Source organism: Rhagoletis zephyria, unplaced genomic scaffold (genome assembly GCF_001687245.7).
Source record: "Rhagoletis zephyria isolate East Lansing unplaced genomic scaffold, Rhagoletis_zephyria_1.1 Rzeph_scaffold_00719, whole genome shotgun sequence".
Classification (NCBI taxonomy): Eukaryota; Metazoa; Arthropoda; class Insecta; order Diptera; family Tephritidae; genus Rhagoletis; species Rhagoletis zephyria.
The window spans coordinates 170,872-192,242 of NW_016157803.1; the positions used below are offsets into that span (position 1 = coordinate 170,872).

At 38.0% G+C, this 21,371-nt stretch overlaps 2 protein-coding genes across 2 annotated transcripts; both read left to right on the top strand.

Moving 5' to 3' along the window:
* The first annotated feature begins 19,038 nt into the window (after positions 1 to 19,038).
* Positions 19,039 to 19,971, top strand: LOC108361229 (uncharacterized). Its single transcript, XM_017613804.1, has one exon. The coding sequence runs from the start codon at positions 19,039 to 19,041 to the stop codon at positions 19,969 to 19,971; it is 933 nt and encodes a 310-aa protein (XP_017469293.1).
* A 261-nt stretch (positions 19,972 to 20,232) lies between these two features.
* On the top strand, positions 20,233 to 21,300 carry LOC108361231 (uncharacterized; the record flags this gene model as incomplete). Its single annotated transcript, XM_017613805.1, has 1 exon — positions 20,233 to 21,300. A coding segment is annotated over exon 1 (1,068 nt), but the record flags the coding sequence as incomplete, so codon positions are not given.
* Between the last annotated feature and the right edge of the window lie 71 nt (positions 21,301 to 21,371).

Sequence of the window (21,371 nt, forward strand, 5' to 3'; positions counted from 1 at the left end):
AGCAATGGAGTGCACTAAAATGTTCACTGTTCTCTAATAGATTACGTGAAAAATGCAATATTTTCGCATTTAGCAAAATTAAAACACGTTTTTCGCTGTAAAGTAAACTGCTTTGGCAGTTTCAACTCGTTCTTCTTTTCGCTCTATTCGTTGTTTACTTGTGGTACACAAATGTCAACGCCCAGGACGGCGCAATCTTGTATTCTATCATTCTTGGATTCGAACATGGTTTAATGAGAAAAAGTGGCAACATTGCTTTTTCGAGTATACAGTGGCTAACTGCGTTTCAGTGATCGCCGATCGAGATTTCATTTATTGTTTTACATTATTTGGATAAAGAAAAGTTAAGCAAATTCAACATCGATGTGATGCTGATAGAAATCTGGATAAATTGTGATCAACTCTCTTTGTTTTGTTTCCTAATTAAGTGAGGAAGTTTTAATTGACAGCACTGACAAATGAATATACAGTGAAACCTCTCCTAACGGCCACATCTATTAGACGGACACCTCCCTTGGGCGGAAATTTTTTCCTATACCAAGTTTTAAGTATAAATTTCGGAACAAATTACTCTCTCTTAAGCGGACACTCTCTTGGCCGGACGCGGACAGTTATTTTGCATAAAATTGACACAAAAACTCTATTGGGCGGACGCGAACCTCTTATCAACGGACATTAAGATTTCTTTTCATAACAAATCAAACAAAAACCTCCGTTGAGCGGACGCGAACTCCTCATAGGCGGACTACTAAATGGAAAAAGGGGACTTCCTGCCCAAAATGTGATTGTTATGCACACATTTAATTTGGTTTGCGCAGTGGTTTAGGTTCGTTATTTGAATTGTCAGAAACCCTTGGAGACTGATAAAAACATGAAAACTATTGATGAAAAAGGTACTGACACTGAAAAAAATTAAAAATAAAACTTACGTCAATCGACAATTTCCCAGTTTTTTATGTAATGAATCTATGATTTTATGTAGTCTATGGACTAAAATGTAACATTTATTTTTATTTTGTTATTACTTAATATGTACTTACGCACATAAATGAAATGTGCACTTTTGAAAAAATACATGCACTATATCTTTTATTCAAATAGAAATAGTGACTATTCAATTAAATAAAACATTAAAAAGTTCTAAAATAGGCTTCCCCTCCATTAAGCGGACACCTCTCTTGGGCGGACAAAAAATGCCTGACGGTGATTGCCGCCCAAGGGAGGTTTCACTGTATACACAAACAAATGCTCAGTTATGGTTAAAACAATTCAAGTTTTTGTATTGAATTTTTGGTTTAAAATTTATTTTTTCCTTTTCAGTAGGGTTTTTGCACATTATCTTCTGCGTGAGAGTTGATCGTAATAGATACGGATCTGAATAAGGACTGGAACACGGCTGTTTGTCAAAAGCATACGATTTCGAACTCGCGTAAATGTACATTTGCTAAATGCGATAGCATGAACGCTCTTCGAAAACATATGTTCGAAAGTGCTAAATGTTGCATTTTAAATGCAGCAAAAACGCTGCATAACGTGTTGCTAGAATACGTTTGGAAATGTGTTGCCAGATGTTCAAAGCGTAAGAATATTATAAAGGCGAATATGATAAGTGATATTTTGTTGTGAGTTTAATAGCTATTATGAGTATTATGTGTGCAGATAACGTCATTTTTCAGTAAAATGATAATAATTATTTATTGTATGATATAAATATACATCATAATTATAGTATAGTCATATTTATTGTTGAGAAGTTCTGCTCAAAAATACTTCTGCTCCTTATCTTCACAACAGAAAAAGGATTCTACTTTGTGAGGGTTATAATTTAAAATGGCTTAACATTAACCAAAGAACAGTGATGAATATTTTACTTTATGTATTTAAAATGAAATATAATTTGTTACCGAAGTACGTAATAGGGCTTTCGCACGGGCGATTTTTCAGGCAACTTTTGCGTTCAACTCACACAGCGTTGCACGAAAAATAAAATGTAATGGCTAAAAATATCAAAATATAAGAAAATATCAAAATATTCGCCATAAAAAGACATTTGCATTGTTCAACTTTGCATTCTACTTTTGGTTGAACGGCCTTTCAACTAATCGCTTTCTACAAAGTTGGTCGCCAGCCAACATATAGGGCCGGTTTTTCAATGTCTGATTAGCACAAATCGGAGGTAGAAGCTCCGGTTAAGCACAACTACTGCTTTATCGATCACATGTTACATGCATGATGTCGAAATCGTCGATAGTGTAGTGGTAGTGATAACCAGACATTGAACAACCGGCCCTTAGCCATTCCACTTTTTTTTCGTGCAACCCTGCGTGAGTTGAAAGCAAAAGTTGAACGCAAAATCGCCTCGAGCGAACACCTTTTTAAGCACCAGATCGTATATGTAGGGGATGTACAACCCTACGACTTAAGAAACAAGAATGATTTCAGAATTAATCTCTATAAATATAATAATGCACAGAATATTTTATTGTATAAAGAGCTGAAACTATTTAATGAACTGCCTAGTAATATAAAGAATGAAAAAAACATCATTGCATTTAGAAGACTGATAATAGATTACATTAAAGAAACCATATTTTAATTCGCAATAAGTCTATAAGATAGTATTGAAACTATGTATATGTAAAAATGTACCTGAAAGTTTAAAAATAGCTAATGCTAAATAAAGAAATAATAATAATAATAATAATAATAATAATAATAATAATAATAATAATAATAATAATAATAATAATAATAATAATAATTACGGTGACCATCCGTCCTTTATTTGAAAGTACAGTACCTTATTTTAACTCACTGTGCTTTATAAGTTTTTTAAAAATAAAGGACGCCTTTTGTCCTTTATTTCTTACATTGTCCTTTAAATCGTCTCTGCATTTTTCAAAGGTAAATTTTTAAACGCAGAATATAAAAAATAAAAATGTCGCTCATAAAATATAATGAAAACCTTCGCCAGTTTGTTTCGCACCCCACTTAAGGGTTTCTATTTAAGCGGTAATATTTGTACAATCTATAAAGCACAAAGAAAGTTGTGCTCAGGATCGTGTTGCACGCTGAGTTTCCAGTTTCACTGAAAGAGAACAGTAAACCCACTGCTGTACAGTGGTTTAAAACTGGCATCTATTCACTTTACGTTGGTTAATATGGTCACCGTAGTTATAATCCTTCTGCTTCTTTTCTTCGCACCACAGAAAGAGAATTCTACTTTGTGAATTTGTATAAGACATTTAGTTATTTGAAAAAAAAAATGCACTTTTCGCATTTTCTTTTGATGCATTTCACGCATTTTTATATACAAGACATTTTTATAAAACACCTAGTAACCATAATAGACATCACTGGGGCGGCAGCCCCAGGTTTACCACACAGAAAGGGAATTCGAGTTACCTCATCCTTTCCCAAGGGGCGATTGCCCCAGTTGGTGCACACCAAAAGGAGAATTCTTTTTGGTAAGGGTTATAATACTAAAGCGCGGCCGAAGGCCGCCTACGCAAAAAGGAATTCTACGCAAAAATACTTTGGCGCAACTCCTATTTTTCGACTCCTATTTTTAGTTTTTTTCTAGCGAAACGGTGGGTATTATTTACTTGTTCCTATTCGCCTTTATAATATTCTTACGCTGCACACAATAATACTCATAATTGCTATTAAACTCATAAAATAATATAACTTATTATATTCGCCTTTATAATCTTCTTACGCTTTGAACATCTGGCAACACATCTGGCAACACAACTTGAAACGTATTCTGGCAGCACATTACTCACATGTGCGGCCATATTCGTTTCGGTCATTGTCCATACTTACACACTAAAGCCTGATATACAGTTCAATGCGAGCGTGAGCGTGAGCTTTTTATTTTGACCAATATCTTCGTTACTACTCAACTTTTTGCTATAGTTGAGACATGAAAAGATAGAGAATTAAAATATATTTCAGAATTATAGAATAAAAACTAATTTCAAATGCATAATATGCCTTTTTTTCGAGCTCACACTGAACTGTGTGCGTTCGCAAAGCATTCGCATGTGAACGGCACGTTTTTACAGATGTGTGTGAGCGTCCATAAGAATACAAATGGAATTATTTGCCTTTGCGAACGTTCACGCTCACGCTCGCATGAACTGTATATCAAGCATAAACAGTTGTTGGCACGAGGCGATTTTGCGTTCAACCTTTGCTTTGAACTCACCCAGGGTTGCACGAAAAAAAAAGTTGAATGGCTAAATGTTGGCTGGCGACCAACTTTGTTGAAAGCGATTAGTTGAAAGGCTGTTCAACCAAAAGTATAATGCAAACTTGAACAATGCAAACGTCTTTTTATGGCGAATATTTTGATATTTTTTGGAATTTTGATCATTTTAGTCATTCAATTTTTTTTTTCGTGCAACCCTGCATGAATTGAACACAAAAGTTGCCTGAAAACCGGCTCTTGCGAAAGCCCTATTACATACTAATTCGGTTCTCTAAAGGAAAGTAAACAAATTTATAAACGTGTTCCTGATCGTTAAATAATGAAATTAATAAATTATAAGATAGATAAACGTTAAAAGAGCTTAATTTAGATGGAAAGTGTGTTTTCTGCACACTTGTATTTGTTTGAAATGCTTTGTTTTCGTACATTTTGTTAGGTGAAATTTTAAATTTTAACAAAAAATTTCTCGTAACCTATGAGTTTCCTCGCCGTCTGGTTTTCAGTTGTGATGTGTACAAATGCAAAATGCATTTATTTAAGTTGAAAGAAGACAAATTCCTTTGTTCGGTATTTATTTTTACTCGCTTTCTATCTTCCAAGGCGAATTCATATATTCTTATCACGAATTCATATATTCATGTGGGAGCAAGAGTATAAAAACATAAAATCACCTTTTAAATTAAAAGCATAAGTATCACATGTATGCGTAGTCCAATTCACGAAATCATTTCATCGATCTCATTAAAAACTAAGTGCATAAACTCTATTTCGCTTTAATTGAAATCATGAAATGGTGTTCATTCATTCAGTTTCTACTCAAACGCATGAAATGATTTCATGAATTGGCCTACGCATAATGGTAGTAAATCAGGAATGATAGAATACAAGATTGCGCCGTCCTGGGTGTTGACATTTGTGAACCACAAGTAAACAAAGAATAGAGCGAAAAGGAGAACGAGTTGAAACTGCCAAAACAGTTCACTTTACAGCGAAAAACGTGTTTTAATTTTGCTAAATACGAAAATGTTGCATTTTTCACCTAATCTATTAGAGAACAGTGAACATTTTAGTGCACTCCATTGCTTCGCAATTGATGCTGCTTTAGCAAACGTTTTAGTGTACTACATTGCTTTGCAATTAAGGCTGCTGCAGAAAACTGCAGCAGCATCTCTGCGGGATTGATTAGTTAACTTGGTAATGGAGGCTGCGTGGAGCAGAAACAAAATCATTGTAAGGAAATGCTGTTAATATAATAATAGATAAACATTTCGGGAACGGCTTTGCCGTGCCCTATGTACACAAAATACAGCGATTCGTCCCAGCGCTACACTTGCATCTACACTCTTTGCATCTAGACGGCTGTCGCAATTTAACACACGGCACTTCATTGTATTCGTTTTTACGCAGTCTCCAACTCAAAAATCACTCACAAATTGCAAATTAACACAACTTAAACTGATTTTTCACGTATAATTCAAATTTCTTCTTCGCTGATTTGTAAACAAAGGTTTATTTACAAGTTACCACAACTATCAAAATCGGCAAAACCAAAGTAGCGGTACCACTGACGGCGCCACCTTTGTTCGCTGCACCGTGGTAGTAAATGACAGAATGAATTACAACAAACACATAGTTTTGACATAATGCAAGCCGAAAACGTTGGTTCAAATCAATCCGCAATCAAGTTGGACGTTTTGCCCACAAACATTGCAATTTTGCGAGCAGTCTCCAGTGATCGGACTTTAAAATAAATTTGTGTGATAGAATCTGGAAAAAATGTGGTAGACTTCAAAAAAATGTGGTAGATCTCAGGTTTTGGATCATACTTTGTACAAAAATTTAAAATATTCTGCAAGGTTTCACTAAAATTGCAAACATTTTAATTAGAATCTAAAAAAAATTAATTATAGTATAATAAAGTGCAAGATTGAAGTTGCTAAAAATTGCGTTGAGTCTTAGCAATTTTTTCCCTTGACAGTTTAAAGCAGTTCCTTCCATATCAACATATTTTTTTAACATATTTCGAAAGATTTCTGCAACCTTGCGGAGTGCTGCCAGCTTTCCTTTTTATCACATCCCGATGTAGCGCCAACAAATGTGGCACGTTCCAGAAACCGCTACTTGGGATTTGCCGATTTTGAAAATTCTTAAGTAAAAGTAAAGAACGCTTTAGAAAATTTAGATACACTGAAATTTGCTAATACTTTCACAAAAATCTCCGTTTTTACCATTTTCGCTATTAATTCTTTTTATAAATCATATATTTTGCAATTTAACACAATAAAACCACGTTTCCTGTCGAAAAATTGAATATTGAGGAAATATACTATTTTACACTTTTTTACACATTTTATCCTCACATTTTGCCTGTTGTTAGTGTTGGACAATTTTTGCTCTTAAAATTAACTTAAACTACTCAAAACTGCGAATATGTGGTAGATTTCAGACCTTGTGTGGTAGATGCTCAAAAAAGTGGCAGATCTACCACTATGTGGTAGAAGTCCGATCACTGGCAGTCTCATTGTAAAATCTCATTTTTACAATTTCATAGTTTCGGCTTACATTTATAAAATTCAACGAAAGCGCGTACCTATTTCGGCTGAGTTATCCATTTTCGGTTATTTAGGGCGTGTGTGAATCGGTAACAAAGTTTGCGGCATGCAAATTTTGGAACCCTAAGAGGTGAATAAAATTTCAGTAGCTCATGAGGCTAGTGAAATTTATGACAAATACACAGAAAATTTTGACAATCGCAAAGATTGTTGGTGTGTGTAATTTTTCGTAATTCAAATGCTTAAATTGATGAAACGCAATCAGTGATGGTAGATGTTTTCTTAAATATTAATTTCACTTCAATTTGTAATAGTTTATTCCGAATAAATCTGCGGTTATCAAAAATTTACTGCTGTCAAAAAAGATTTCATTTCAACATAGAACTTTGTTACCGATTCACACACGCCCTTCGGGCCGGTTACTCAATGTCTGGTTAACACTAATCTGCGGTTAAACATCGTTATCGACGTCTTCAACTCCATGCATACAACAGGGAGTCGGTAACGTCGATAACGATGTTTAACCGCAGATTAGTGTTAACCAGACATTGAGTAACCGGCCCTTAGTGTACAAAATAAACGCAAATTAAATGAGTTTGCACAACATGGCCATTAATGTAGCGATAAGTTGTACAACTTGCCAGAAAATCCAAATTTTTTGATCTTTCATACAACCAAGACATAAATTCATTCAACAGGCCCACAAACGGTGCAATCTAGAGCAAAACAACACCAACTTGAACCAACGGTCGCTACGTTTAACATCGGGCGAAAATTTCAAGTGCTCCTGTAACACTACCTTATATAATACTACGTTTATGCGTAGGCTAATTCACGAATTCATTTCATGAATTTTGGATAAAATTTTCTGCATAAACACCATTTCATGAATTCAATTATACACAAAAGTTAACCATGAATTCGGCATCATTTCATGAAATCGTCAAGTGCAAGTCCGGCAACGCCACGTTTCACAAACAGCTGTTTACTAGGGTTATGATGTTTTTAGATTAAAAAGCATGAGTGGCATAAACAGGACTTACAACACTCGAAAAGTTACGTGGAATTGTTCAAATATATAATAAATTCAACTAGAATAAAATGAAAATATATTAAAACCAATTTAAATATAATATGATTCATTTCCTGGTACCAATAAGTTTTTCAAATTCAAAAGGAGGCCAAAAAAGCCACAACCCTACTGTTTAGTTTCTCGCTAGTACGTTGCCGATTTTTCAAAGCTCTTTATTTCATGAATTCGCGGGGACCACTTTTGAATTCATGAAATGAAGAATTCATGAATTCTGGCGCATAAACGTAGTATAAGTTGGCCTTGCTATCATCCTCACATATAGGGTTGCCAGATTCTGAAACGGAGAAAGGAGTACATTTCTAGTTTCGATAGAAAAAAAGCAGTGCAGAACTTAAAAAAGGAGAACAATTATTGTTTTAATTTTTTTGTGCAACTTATTGTTACAAATTACAATTATTTACGTACAAACAAACACGGATATCATAGAAATCTTTTTCAAAGCAACAATAAATGTTAAAAATAAATAACTAAATTCTACAAAAGAATTCCAGGCTATTCCTGAATGTATGGCAATTTTTTTATTTTATAATTTAAAATTTTTCTGATTTTTATACCCGAGCGCCCTGCACCTACCTGCCTACGACTATGCTTACGTTTTCGACATCACGCATATAACATGTGATCGATAAAGCAGTCGTTGTCCGATTCGTGCTAATCAGACATTGAACAACCGGCCCTAAGTAGTGTTTGCCACAATATGAATGGCAAAGTACAGGGCGTACAATAATAAATGTCGCAAAGGTTTTTCGAAAAATAAAAGAGTCCTTTAAAGATTTTGCGAAAAAAAGTATTTTTTGCTAATTTTAAAAATAGTTTACTTTAATTTTATTAATTAGTTTTAAAACTTTACTCCTTATTTCCATTTGCCAGCTTTGGGAGATAAGTACATGCTTTTTTCAGGTGTATTTTTTCTTAGATTTTGTATAAAAAAAAAGAAAACTGTATAGGTATAGGGTTGGTCGAATGAATGGCCTCCAAGTCACCAGTTCCGAGTCTTTTCGGTTGCTGAGTATTAGGCCTTATGATGGACAAAAGACGGAGTATAAAGGAGCCAAATGGAGGAAATTAGCCTATGGTTACAGAAGATATCGTCGCTACACACGAATAAAGGCGCGCTAGGATTTTGACGGCAGAGCTGTAAAAATTTGCAATCAATTTTTTTAGGAATCAATGATTGTGCTACTAATAGGATTACAATCAAAATTTATTGCATTTTTCTGATTGTAAAAACTGCAATCAATTTAATTGTAAGCACATTTGGTTGCAATGATTGTGACTGCAATCAAATCACTGATTCAATCAAACATTTTAATTGCAATCTCAAAAATGCAATTGAGAAAAAGAGAAAACTAGCAGAAAAAGTTATTGAACACAAAACTAGTAAAAACTTGCAAGTGAGTAGTTGTTGCGCCGTTTTGGGGTGTCTTTGATGGGGGTGATCGACTTGAACACACGCGACATCCCAAAGCGTGGACTCGTAGGTGTTCAATTGCATTGCGATTAGCACCCCCCTAGTATAAGGGGCCTCTCCGTGGTGACACCTGGTAACGCCTTGGCGGCTAATTCGAGCGGGGACCCCTCCCTAATCCCTACGCCTATTATTTCCAAACTCCTTGCCAGTTCTCCATTACCTTCTCTTTGCAGGGCAGGATCAAGGTGTGATACGACCCGTGCCGAGGATCAGCCTGGCTGGGGGCCCTTCACCAAGCCCAGTCGCGAACGGAGTGCTCCGGATACCGGCGACCTTCGGAGCCAACTAGCCTTACCCAGGTACATCGGATCTCTGCCCGGGCGGACGTTCCCTTTCTCCGCGTTCTCGTAGGACAAAATATGGACAAATCAACAACACCACACTTTAAAACTTCAACTCCAGTACGGGAGTCCGGCGCTCCCAAACAAAGGCCGAAAGGAGTAACAAACTCTGCACAAAGCAAAGAAACGGTACCACCGGGCCTAGCCAAAAGTAGCCCTATGCGGAAGCAGATATCAGGTGCACCCACACCCACCAGCAGTAGAACCAAGGCACCTCCTGGCCCGAGAAGTCCAAAGGCCAATGCTACACATAAAGATAGAACTGGACGGGAGGCCTGCACGGAAATCCTGGACCTTCCTGTAGTGGGCTTGCCACTCAGCGAACAGCGTCTGGCCATCCCACTGGGGGGGGCCCAGGAACATGGTGACCTGCAATAGGGCAGTCAGTTCGAAGACGCCCTATCTCAGAAAACTTTTCAAGTGCGCCCTACTTTAGAATTTGTTTGAAGAACGCCCTATTTCAGAATTTTATTGAAAAACCCCCTATCTCAGAATTTGGTTGAAAACGTCCTATCTCCGAATTTGGTTCAAAAGCGACCTATCTCAAACGAAAATACATTGAAAATGTGCTGAGATAGGGCATTTATGCATCGGCAGTTGAGATAGGGCGTTTCTGAACCGAATTCTGAGATAGGGAGCTCTTAAATCTAATTCTGAAGTAGAGCGTTATTGAAAAATTTTCTGAGATAGGGCGTTTTCGAACTGGCTGCTGAGATAGGTCGATCTTCCACCCAGCCATCGATACGTTATACTACTAGGTATGGTTGAAAAACACGATGAAGGTGCTGTATAGTTGCAGCTTTGTCATGCTGAAAATCGAAGTTTTATGCGCGCACATTGTATATGCTCTCGATTAGCGGAACATTAAAGACGGCAATCAAAACAACCTACTGCTAGGTGTAATGCCGTAGGGGGTTCACTTTGCGCTGCTAATGCGATGCGTTAACCCACTGAGGGCTTGTGTGCCTCACCATCGTACTTCCAATTATTCATCAAAATAAATGTCATTTAGACAGATTACAGTTAGCAATTTTTATGCAATTGATGATTGCAATCAAAAATTAATTGCAATCAAAAACTTATTGCAATCAATTTCTTCTAAATGATTGCAAATTTAAATTTTTGCAATCAAAATATAAGCCGACAATGTTAGTTGCAATTAAACCAGATTGCAATATTACGTAAAATATGCGATTGCAAATCAATTTAATTGCAATTTTTTACATCCCTGTTTGACGGCGAAAAAAGGCGCGTAAAAAAATTTTGCGAAAAAAGATGATTATGAAAAACTTCGGCGAAGTATGTTAAGAGTCTTTGACGCTGAAGTTTTTTTATGCGTCTTTTTCCGCCGTCATTTTTTGAGCTCGCCCTTTTATTCATGTCTAGTGACGATATGTAATAAAGTAACCGACGAAGACTTGCGTGCCGCTTGAGCTTTTCTCTCAAAGTGTTTACCGCTGGTAAACGCAAATGAAGGTTAAAATTTAAAAACTTAATAATAAAATTTAAGTAAAATCTGTGGATGATTAAGAATAAACTACTTTTTACGCAAAACCTATAAAGGTCCCTTTTATTTTTCAATAAAACCTGTGCAACAGTTATTATTTTACGCCCTATATATGATAAATTATTAATAGCTGGAAAAAGGAGTACAAAAGAAGTACAAAACTAAGAACGGAGTACATTTCCAGATATTTTTTTTTTGGGAGTACAAGGGAGTACATTACAAAAAAAGGAGTACGTTAACTCCCAAAAGCAGAACGTCTGGCAACCACACATGTTCATCCGAGTATACCAACGAAGGACGAGTTAATACAAGGAGATAGCGAGAGCACAAAACTACTCTAGAAAATTACGCGCACAATGACAAACATGAACAAATGTACAATAAACACATAATTTTTGACAATCAGTACAGTTCGCATTTATATCAACGAGCAGCTTATTAGATTTGTTTTAGTTTGTACTACATATGTGCATATATACATGTACACAAACATATGTACATACACAAACATATGTACATACGTACAAATATATATTCAACCATTCAAACATATGTTCATACATGAAAGCATTGCTGTCCATAAGTACGTACATATGCCCATCAGTACATCAACGAAGCCCGTTTGCTTCATCATAAGTATATCCATACAAACATATGTACATATGTACGAATGGATGTAGTTACGCGAAGCACTCTTGCATCATTTATACATATAGGGCTTCTTCGAGTTGCAATCACAACCGCAGTATTGCGCCAATTATTAAAGTATAGCGTTCTATGAGAATTTCTAGCAATGTATTATCAGTTGGGTAGTTGCAACAATGTTGTAATTTTTCATCAGTACGGCAGCAATGCCGCTTTTATTACGTGCCTCGAACACGCCCATACTGCTTAGTAGCGGCAGAGCTGAAATGCGCAATGAATTCATTTTGCTTTGCTGCCTCTATGCTTAAGTGCACATTTAAGATACCTACCCCAAAATGCGCATCAAAAGCATTATTTTTAATATTTATAAGGAAACTGCTCCGATAGATGCATTCAACAACACCTGCACATTGGCAATACCTGCCCTAAAAAATTGTGGGACTAGTATCAATTATCAATGAAAGTATTACGTTTACCTGCACTGGCCCTACAATTACCTAATTTTACAACCTTTTATTTATTTTGCTCATCTCGCAGAACAACGAAAATGGCTATCAATTTATGTAGTTATATAGATAATTAGATAACATTCGGTAAAAATTTCGCTTGCAGTAATTTCTACATGGTAAGTGCTCCGCCAATATTTGGTTTCATAGGGATTCGGATACCTTCCTCATTGAAGTAGTAAAGAAAATTCGCTTAAGTGCCTTTTTCGGTTACGTGCACAAGTTTTTCGTGCAAAGAAGGAAGTGCAGCTAAGCAAAATATACTGTATATGTATACATATATATACGTGCATTCAAACATACATATATGCATATCGTCGCCTGGGTAAAAGATTGTCGTATCTTACGCACGTACGTATGACGCTTACGACAATCTTTTATCCAGGCGGCGATATGTAGGTACTCGTACCCGTCATGCGTCGCTTTATTTCTTTTTTCCCCTTTCCTATACTACCTATATCTTCCTCTCATGTAACGTTTTCAGTTTTAAAAATTTCACTCTCCATTTTTGCGATACCGCCGCCTAAGAAGCTTCACTTCAAAAACGCAAATATTCAAGGTAGCCCAGTCCAAAAATTTAAACGTCGTCTTCGCGTCTAGTCTGGAGAAAAGAAGATGTAAAAATTATTCTACTTCGCGGTATCTTTCATATTTTACATGATTTTAAGAATTTATTTTACACCCTTATTCTAGAACCCGAATTTTCGTAATTCGTAGCAACGTTACGAAAAACGAAAAATCGACATGCTGCAACCCTTGCGGAAACATGTGCAGCATTGCCAGCTGTCAGTTGTTTTTCGAACTCATCTGTATGAAGGAAAACAAAGTGGAAAGGAATTAAAAAAACACTCATCGTGTGCTTGTTTATATTGAAATTGATTGATTTTAAATATTTTGAGGAAAATTATGGATTCTGTTGCATTTGCAGTTATAGCAGCGGAGTAATAGCGCGCTATGGCAATGGACTCACGAAGGTATACGCAGCTGCCGGCATATATGTAATACTTCTATATTGGTAGTAAGCTAACATCTCAATGTGTAAGCATTCCGAAATCAAAGCGAGACAGTCTAGTACTGTTTTTGTCAATGTATTGTGTACTTGAGTGCCGTTTTTGTAAATGTGTCGTGTACATGTTTATTTATAAACGTATGTGTTCCTTTTCTTTCGTACGTGTTTATAGATATATCTGTACTGTAGTGTTTTCGGATGGTACTAGCTCTTACTGCCAATATAGGAGTATTACATATATGGCTGCCGGGCATAGTAACCATGGGCGCATCTATGCCAGCTTCTGGTTGAATTGTTGAACTACAAGCCAGAACTACTCCTATGCCTGCAGAACTGGTTCGCAATCCAGTTAATACAATAACAGCTTCTTTCAAGCCATTGAAAACATGCATTTTGTTAGGTCCGCCACCTGTTGCGCTTGCTTCTGCCTACGGCCGCGCTTAGGGATTATAACTCTTACTAAGTAAAATTCTCCTTTTTGTGTTGCCGGAGAAGAGGGGCTTCCGCATGTCAAAAGTATACAATATTTCTGTGCATATCACAGTATTTTTGCGAAGAACCCACATCGAAATTTTCAAAAAAGTGCGTAGTGCAAACCGAATTTATTAATAATTCGAAACATTTATTTTGAATAAAGGTTTAATCATTTCAGTACAAGTGTATATTAAAGTTTCTGTATTCGGGTTATGCGTTTGGACACAACAACCGAAAAATCATTGTACAAATAATTAAGCCGGACCCAAGTTGCTCGATAAGGGGCAACAAAGATTCTTTTTTGCTCGATTATATAAAGCAGTGGATAAAAATATACGTATATGCGAAAGGCAAATGTATATGTTTAAATAAACACCACTAATATTTCCTGAAAACACACATCGATTTACATCTTTTATCTTACCTCCGACACAGAATTGTTTTCGTACAAAATTACGCAAAAAGCTTACTCGTTCGTTTTTAGGCATGCTATTGTTACGGATTTCAAAAGTTCCAAGATACGATTCGGGTTGCAGCATACCATTTCTACGATTCGTAGCAAAATCTGAATACGCAAGTGTTGCAGAATAGGGGTGTTAGTAATTTTGTTTCTATACTGTTTACACTTGTATGTGAAATTCTACCAGGCTAAGTAATAAGGAGACATTTTTGAAACTATCGTATTTAAATCTTTGGCTTATAATTTGGTAGTAGTGCACTTTACCGAAACCAGGTCAAAATTGACGGTAAAAGTTCGAGAGTGGTATCAATCGACGCGTCTTGACGCCAATAATAACAATCAGAGACCGGAAATTAACATTTTTAATTCATTAAAGAGTTATTTGCAAAAAACACTTGTACTTTTCGCACTATGTTTTGATGAATTTCACGCAAATGAATGGAATAAATGAACTCAATTTAACATGTATTTATTAGTTTTTATACATTTGTGATGTTTTGAGTGTACACTTTCGCGAAATTCTGTATTTAATAGCAATATTCCGATGGTGAAAATCCGCACAACAATCTTGTGTATTGAATGTAACTAAGATGGTGGAAAACTGGTGCTGCCACTCTATTAATACAATTTGTATTTCAACTTTAAAAACACCCAAATAATGCACAAGAAATATACTTTTGTGAAAAGCGGATTTCTGTTCCTTTTCTTCGTACGCAGAGGAGAGGATTCTACGTAGTGAGGGTTATAATCTCTAAGCGGAAGGAGAAAGGTGTTCTCTGCAAAAGGTGTTCTTTGGCAATACAGAAAGGAGGATTCTACGTTGTGAGGGTTATAATCCCTAAGCGCGGCCGAAGGCCGGCTACGCAAAAAGGTGTTCTCTGCAAAAGGTGCTCTGCGCCTTTTCTTTGGCAACACAGAAAGCAGAATTCTACGTTGTGAGGGTTATAATCCCTAAGCGCGGCCGAAGGCCGGCTACGCAAAAAGGTGTTCTCTGCAAAAGGTGCTCTGCGCCTTTTCTTTGGCAACACAGAAAGCAGAATTCTACGTTGTGAGGGTTATAATCCCTAAGCGCGGCCGAAGGCCGGCTACGCAAAAAGGTGTTCTCTGCAAAAGGTGCTCTGCGCCTTTTCTTTGGCAACACAGAAAGCAGAATTCTACGTTGTGAGGGTTATAATCCCTAAGCCTACGCAAAAAGGTGTTCTCTGCAAAAGGTGTTTTGCCCCTTTTCTTTGGCAACACAGCAAGGAGAAATCTACGTTGTGAGGGTTATAATCCCTAAGCCTACGCAAAAAGGTGTTCTCTGCAAAAGGTGTTTTGCCCCTTTTCTTTGGCAACACAGCAAGGAGAAATCTACGTTGTGAGGGTTATAATCCCTAAGCGCGGTGGAAGGCCGCCTACGCAAAAAGGAGTTGGACGCACAAAAACTTTTTTAATAGAGTGGCAGCAGCAATTTAGTTCCATTTTATTTTTAATAGAGTGGCAACACTAGTTTTCCTCCATGTTATTTATATTAACTACGCAAGATTGTTGTGCGGATTTTCATCATCGGAATATTGCTATTAAATACAGAATTTCGCGAAAGTGTACACTTAAAACATCACAAATGTATAAAAACGAATGAATATGTGTTCAGTTGAGTTCATTTACTCCATTTATTTGCATCAAATTCATCGAAACATAGTGCGAAAAGTGCAAGTGTTTTTTACGAATAACTCTTTAATGGATCAAAAATGTGAATTTCCGGTCTCGGATTATTGTTGTTCGCATTAAAACGCGTCGATTGATACCTCTTGAATTTTTTTAATAAATTTTTGTCTGATTTCGCTAAAGTGCACTTTTACCTATCATTTTTGTACTTCTATTCCTGAAGTACAACAAAAGAAGAATTTTTACCTGAAATATTTTATCGCTCTCAAAAGCGATTAACTTTCACCTAATATTTTCCAATGTGTCTGTGTTAAATACCATTCATCGTAAAGTATATAGCGCTTTTATTACGTGCCTCGAACAGGCCCATACTGCTTAGTAGCGGCAGAGCTGAAATGCACAATGAATTCGTTTTGCTTTGCTGCCTCTATGTTTAAGTGCACATTTAAGATACCTACCCCAAAATGCGCATCAAAAGCATTATTTTTAACATTTATAAGGAAACTGGTCCGATAGATGCATTCAACATACCTGCACATTGGCAATACCTGCCTTAAAAATTGTGCGACTAGTATCAATTATCAATGAAGGTATTACGTTTACCTGCACTGGCCCTACAATTACCTAATTTTACAACCTTTTATTTATTTTGCTCATCTCGCAGAACATCGAAAATGGCTATCAATTTATGTAGTTATATAGATAATTAGATAACATTCGGTAAAAATTTCGCTTGCAGTAATTTCTACATGGTAAGTGCTCCGCCAATATTTGGTTTCATAGGGATTCGGATACCTTCCTCATTGAAGTAGTAAAGAAAATTCGCTTAAGTGCCTTTTTCGGTTACGTGCACAAGTTTTTCGTGCAAAGAAGGATGTGCAGCTAAGCAAGATATACTGTATATGTATACATATATATACGTGCATTCAAACATACATATATGCATATCGTCGCCTGGGTAAAAGATTGTCGTATCTTACGCACGTACGTATGACGCTTACGACAATCTTTTATCCAGGCGACGATATGTAGGTACTCGTACCCGTCATGCGTCGCTTTATTTCTTTTTTCCCCTTCCCTATACTACCTATATCTTCCTTCTCACTCATGTAACGTTTTCAGTTTTAAAAATTTCACTCCATTTTTGCGATACCGCCGCCTAAGAAGTTTCACTTCAAAAACGAAAATATTCAAGGTAGCCCAGTCCAAAAATTTAAACGTCGTCTTCGCGTCTAGTCTGGAAGAAGATGTCAAATAGAAAAATTATTCTTCTTCGCGGTATCTTTCATATTTTACATGTTTTTAAGAATTTATTTTACACCCTTATTCTAGAGCCCGAATTTTCGTAATTCGTAATTCGTAGCGACGTTACGAAAAACGAAAAATCGACATGCTGCAACCCTTGCGGAAACATGTGCAGCATTGCCAGCTGTCAGTTGTTTTTCGAACTCATCTGTATGAAGGAAAACAAAGTGGAAAGGAATTAAAAAAACACTCATCGTGTGCTTGTTTATATTAAAATTGATTGGCCCGTAGTCATAGTCAAAATAAAGTCGACTTTAAAGTTAGTTGCAGCTTTTTGACATAATTTTCAATGGGATATCTGTCAAAAAAGCTTCAACTAACTTTAAAGTCGACTTTATTTTGACTATGACTACGGGCCATTGATTTTAAAAATTTTGAGGAAAATTATGGATTCTGTTGCATTTGCAGTTATAGCAGCGGAGTAATAGCGCGCTATGGTAATGGACTCACGAAGGTATACGGAGCTGCCGGGCATAGTAACCATAGGCGCATCTATGTCGGCTTCTGGTTGAATTGTTGAACTACAAGCCAGAACTACTCCTATGCCTGCAGAACTGGTTCGCAATCCAGTTAATACAATAACAGCTTCTTCCAAGCCATTGAAAACTGTTCCGCTTGCTTCTGCCTACGGCCGCGCTTAGGGATTATAATTCTTACTAAGTAAAATTCTCCTTTTTGTGTTGCCGGAGAAGAGGGGCTTCCGCATGTCAAAAGTATACAATATTTCTTGTGCATATCACAGTATTTTTGCGAAAAACCCACATCGAAATTTGCAAAAAAAGTGCGTAGTGCAAACCGAATTTATTAATAATTCGAAACATTTATTTCGAATAAAGGTTTAATCATTTCAGTACAAGTGTATATTAAAGTTTCTGTATTCGGGTTATGCGTTTGGACACAACAACCGAAAAATCATTGTACAAATAATTAAGCCGGACCCAAGTTGCTCGATAAGGGGCAACAAAGATTCTTTTTTGCTCGATTATATAAAGCAGTGGATAAAAATATACGTATATGCGAAAGGCAAATGTATCTGTTTAAATAAACACCACTAATATTTCCTGAAAACACACATCGATTCTCATCTTTTATCTTACCTCCGACACAGAATTGTTTTCGTACAAAATTACGCAAAAAGCTTACTCGTTCGTTTTTAGGCATGCTATTGTTACGGATTTCAAAAGTTCGAAGATACGATACACAGCGCTTGCAATACTTAAAGGATAGCCTTACTGGAGAGGCAAAAAATGCGCTTGATAACGTCACTACGACAGATGCTAACTTCCAGGTTGCGTGGGAGCTACTTCAATNGCTCATGTAGCAGCGATTAGCAAACTTCCTTGTGCTCCGAAAGAATCTGCCTCTGCGCTGAGGTCATTACTTGATGGCGTGACGTCGTCTATACGTGCGCTGCAGCATTTGGGCCGGCCAATCGAGCATTGGGATGATTGGCTGGTGTTCACTATTACTCACAAGTTGGATGCCACCACTCGCAAAGCATGGGAGCTCTCCCTAAAGTCGAACGACGATATTCCAACTTTTAAGGAGCTGCAGGAGTTTCTTACCAGTAGAACACAATCCTTGGAAATAGTCCAAAGCTACACCGAGCCGAAGCCCTTCGTAAAGGAGCATACTCCAAAGAAGTTAGGCACCACCTCTGCTGTTTCTGGGTATCATACCACATCTGGGCGCTGTCCCAACTGCTCCGGTAAGCATATTATAATGTTTTGCCTAAACTTTTTGCACATCGGCCACCAGCAAGCAGCTTGTTCTTCCGAGCGCCGTTGCAAGACGTGTCAAACTAAGCACCACACAATGCTGCACGACTACTTTGCTTTCAACGCGACTAGTACGAGCAAACAGGCTGCATCCTCTCATAACGCAGTCAAAACAAGGCAAGACCCTAATATGCTGCCGCCGGTACTGATCGGCACAGCCCTGATTGAGGTTAAGTCAAAGTCCGGACACAAGGTCGTTTTACGAGCTTTACTGGACAGCGGGGCAGAAGCAACGTTCATCAGCGAATCCGCAGTCAACTTGTTACACTTGGTGAAGTCTAATGTAAAGATACCTATTAATGGTGCTAACGGTGATAGAGTGGCTACAGCAAAGGGGCTAGTAACGTTTAATCTACGTTCATTGAAATCCGACTTCGAGCTTGCATGCATCGCTCTAGTGCTGCCTCGAGTTGGAAACCGAACCCCGACGGTAGCTATTGCACCGAACGATGTTCAACACTTTAGTGAGTTAGACCTTGCTGATCCCACCTGGAACGTACCGCAACCGATTGATGTCATCTTAAATGCTGCCGATTATGCTGCTCTTCTGTTAAGCGGAATACAGCGTAGCAAAACTAGTCTTTTGATTGGCCAAAGTACACGGTTGGGTTGGGTAATTTTCGGCAGTTCTGCTAATCAATCTTTCGTAACGACACGGGATGTGATCGACTGCTATCAAACTCAACTCGATCTCGACCAAACGCTTCGCAGCTTCTGGGAGTTGGAAGAGCTTAATTCAACGCCCGCACTAACGCAAGATGATCGATTCGTCGAGAATTACTTCAACCGCACTACGCGGCGAGCTGCAGACGGTCGTTATATTGTGCGGCTACCAGTCAAACCGGATTCTGATCTAACGCAATTAGCCTCTACGCACCATGATGCGATTGTTCTCCTCGATCATCTTCGTCGACGTTTATCTCGAGATCCGGTCATGCGAGATATGTACGAAGAATTTATCAACGAGTAGGCATCATTGCAACATATGGTCAGCATCACTAAAGAAGAAGAAGGTTCAACGCCCATCTGTTATCTCTCCCACCACGGCGTCTGGAAAACATCCAGCAGCACAACGAAATTAAGGGTCGTCTTCAACGCTTCAAGACGATGCAACAGTGGTAAGTCTCTTAATGATTGCTTATACTCTGGTCCTAAGTTACAGAACGACCTGACTGCTGTTGTACTAAATTGGCGTCGATACCGAATTGCGCTCACTGGAGATATCGCCAAGATGTACCGTCAGATCTTGGTGGACGAGAGAGATACTGATTTGCAGCGTATTGTTTGGCGACCTAACTCGCACCGAGAGCCAACACATTTCAGATTAAAAACTGTCACTTATGGTACCAGTTGCGCGCCATACCTGGCAATTAAAGTATTGCACACTCTATCTGCTGACGAACGCTGTAACTTTCCTGACGCTGCTCAGATCTTGCTTGATGAGTTCTACGTGGATGATGTTCTAACGGGGGCAGACAATGTCGAGGATGCTTCCAGACGACGTCGAGAACTGCAAGGCCTTCTCCGCGCAGGTGGCTTCGCCCTGCGAAAGTGGAATTCCAACTCAAGCGCTGTGCTGAAAACCATTGATCCTGTTGATCTTGAAACTAAATCTTCACGGGAGTTTCAGCTAGAGGGAGAGTACAACACCTTAGGACTCGTCTGGGCTACCAAAGACGATTGCTTGACCTACGCACTAAAGCTTGATTACACGGTAACCACATTTACAAAGCGACAACTGCTGTCTGACGTGGCTAAGCTGTTCGACCCACTTGGGTTCCTGGCGCCTGTAATTATTCGTGGAAAAATGTTTATTCAAAAATTGTGGTTAACAGGCCTAGATTGGAATGACAATCTGCCGGAAGACTTGCAGACGAAATGGATATCTTTTCGCAACGAGCTTAAGACAGTTCCAGAAGTACGCATATCACGCTGGCTTAATACATCCCAGCAAAATGAAACCTATGAGCTCCATACCTTTGCAGATGCATCTACGCACGCATACGCCGCTGTAGTGTACTTAAAGGTTGTCGCTCAATCATCCGTCCACATTCACCTATTGATGTCGAAGACACGAGTGGCACCGTTAAAGAAAGTTACAGTACCACGGCTCGAGCTATGTGCAGCCTTACTTGCTGCTCGTCTGATGAATAAGGTAAGAGATACGCTTAACCTATCCTCTATATCTACTTATATGTGGTCAGACTCTACGACTACAATATGGTGGATACGATCCGATCCAGGAGCGCTAAAAGAGTTCGTGTCGAATCGTGTTAGCCAGATACAAGAGGTGACTACTGTAAGCGACTGGCGTTATGTTAACACGGCCGACAATCCTGCTGATTGTGCCTCACGAGGACTGACCATGCG

What these genes read in the sequence shown, in the direction of transcription:
- LOC108361229 (XM_017613804.1), top strand. Translation starts at nt 19,039, where the DNA reads ATGCTGCACGACTACTTTGCTTTCAACGCGACTAGTACGAGCAAACAG.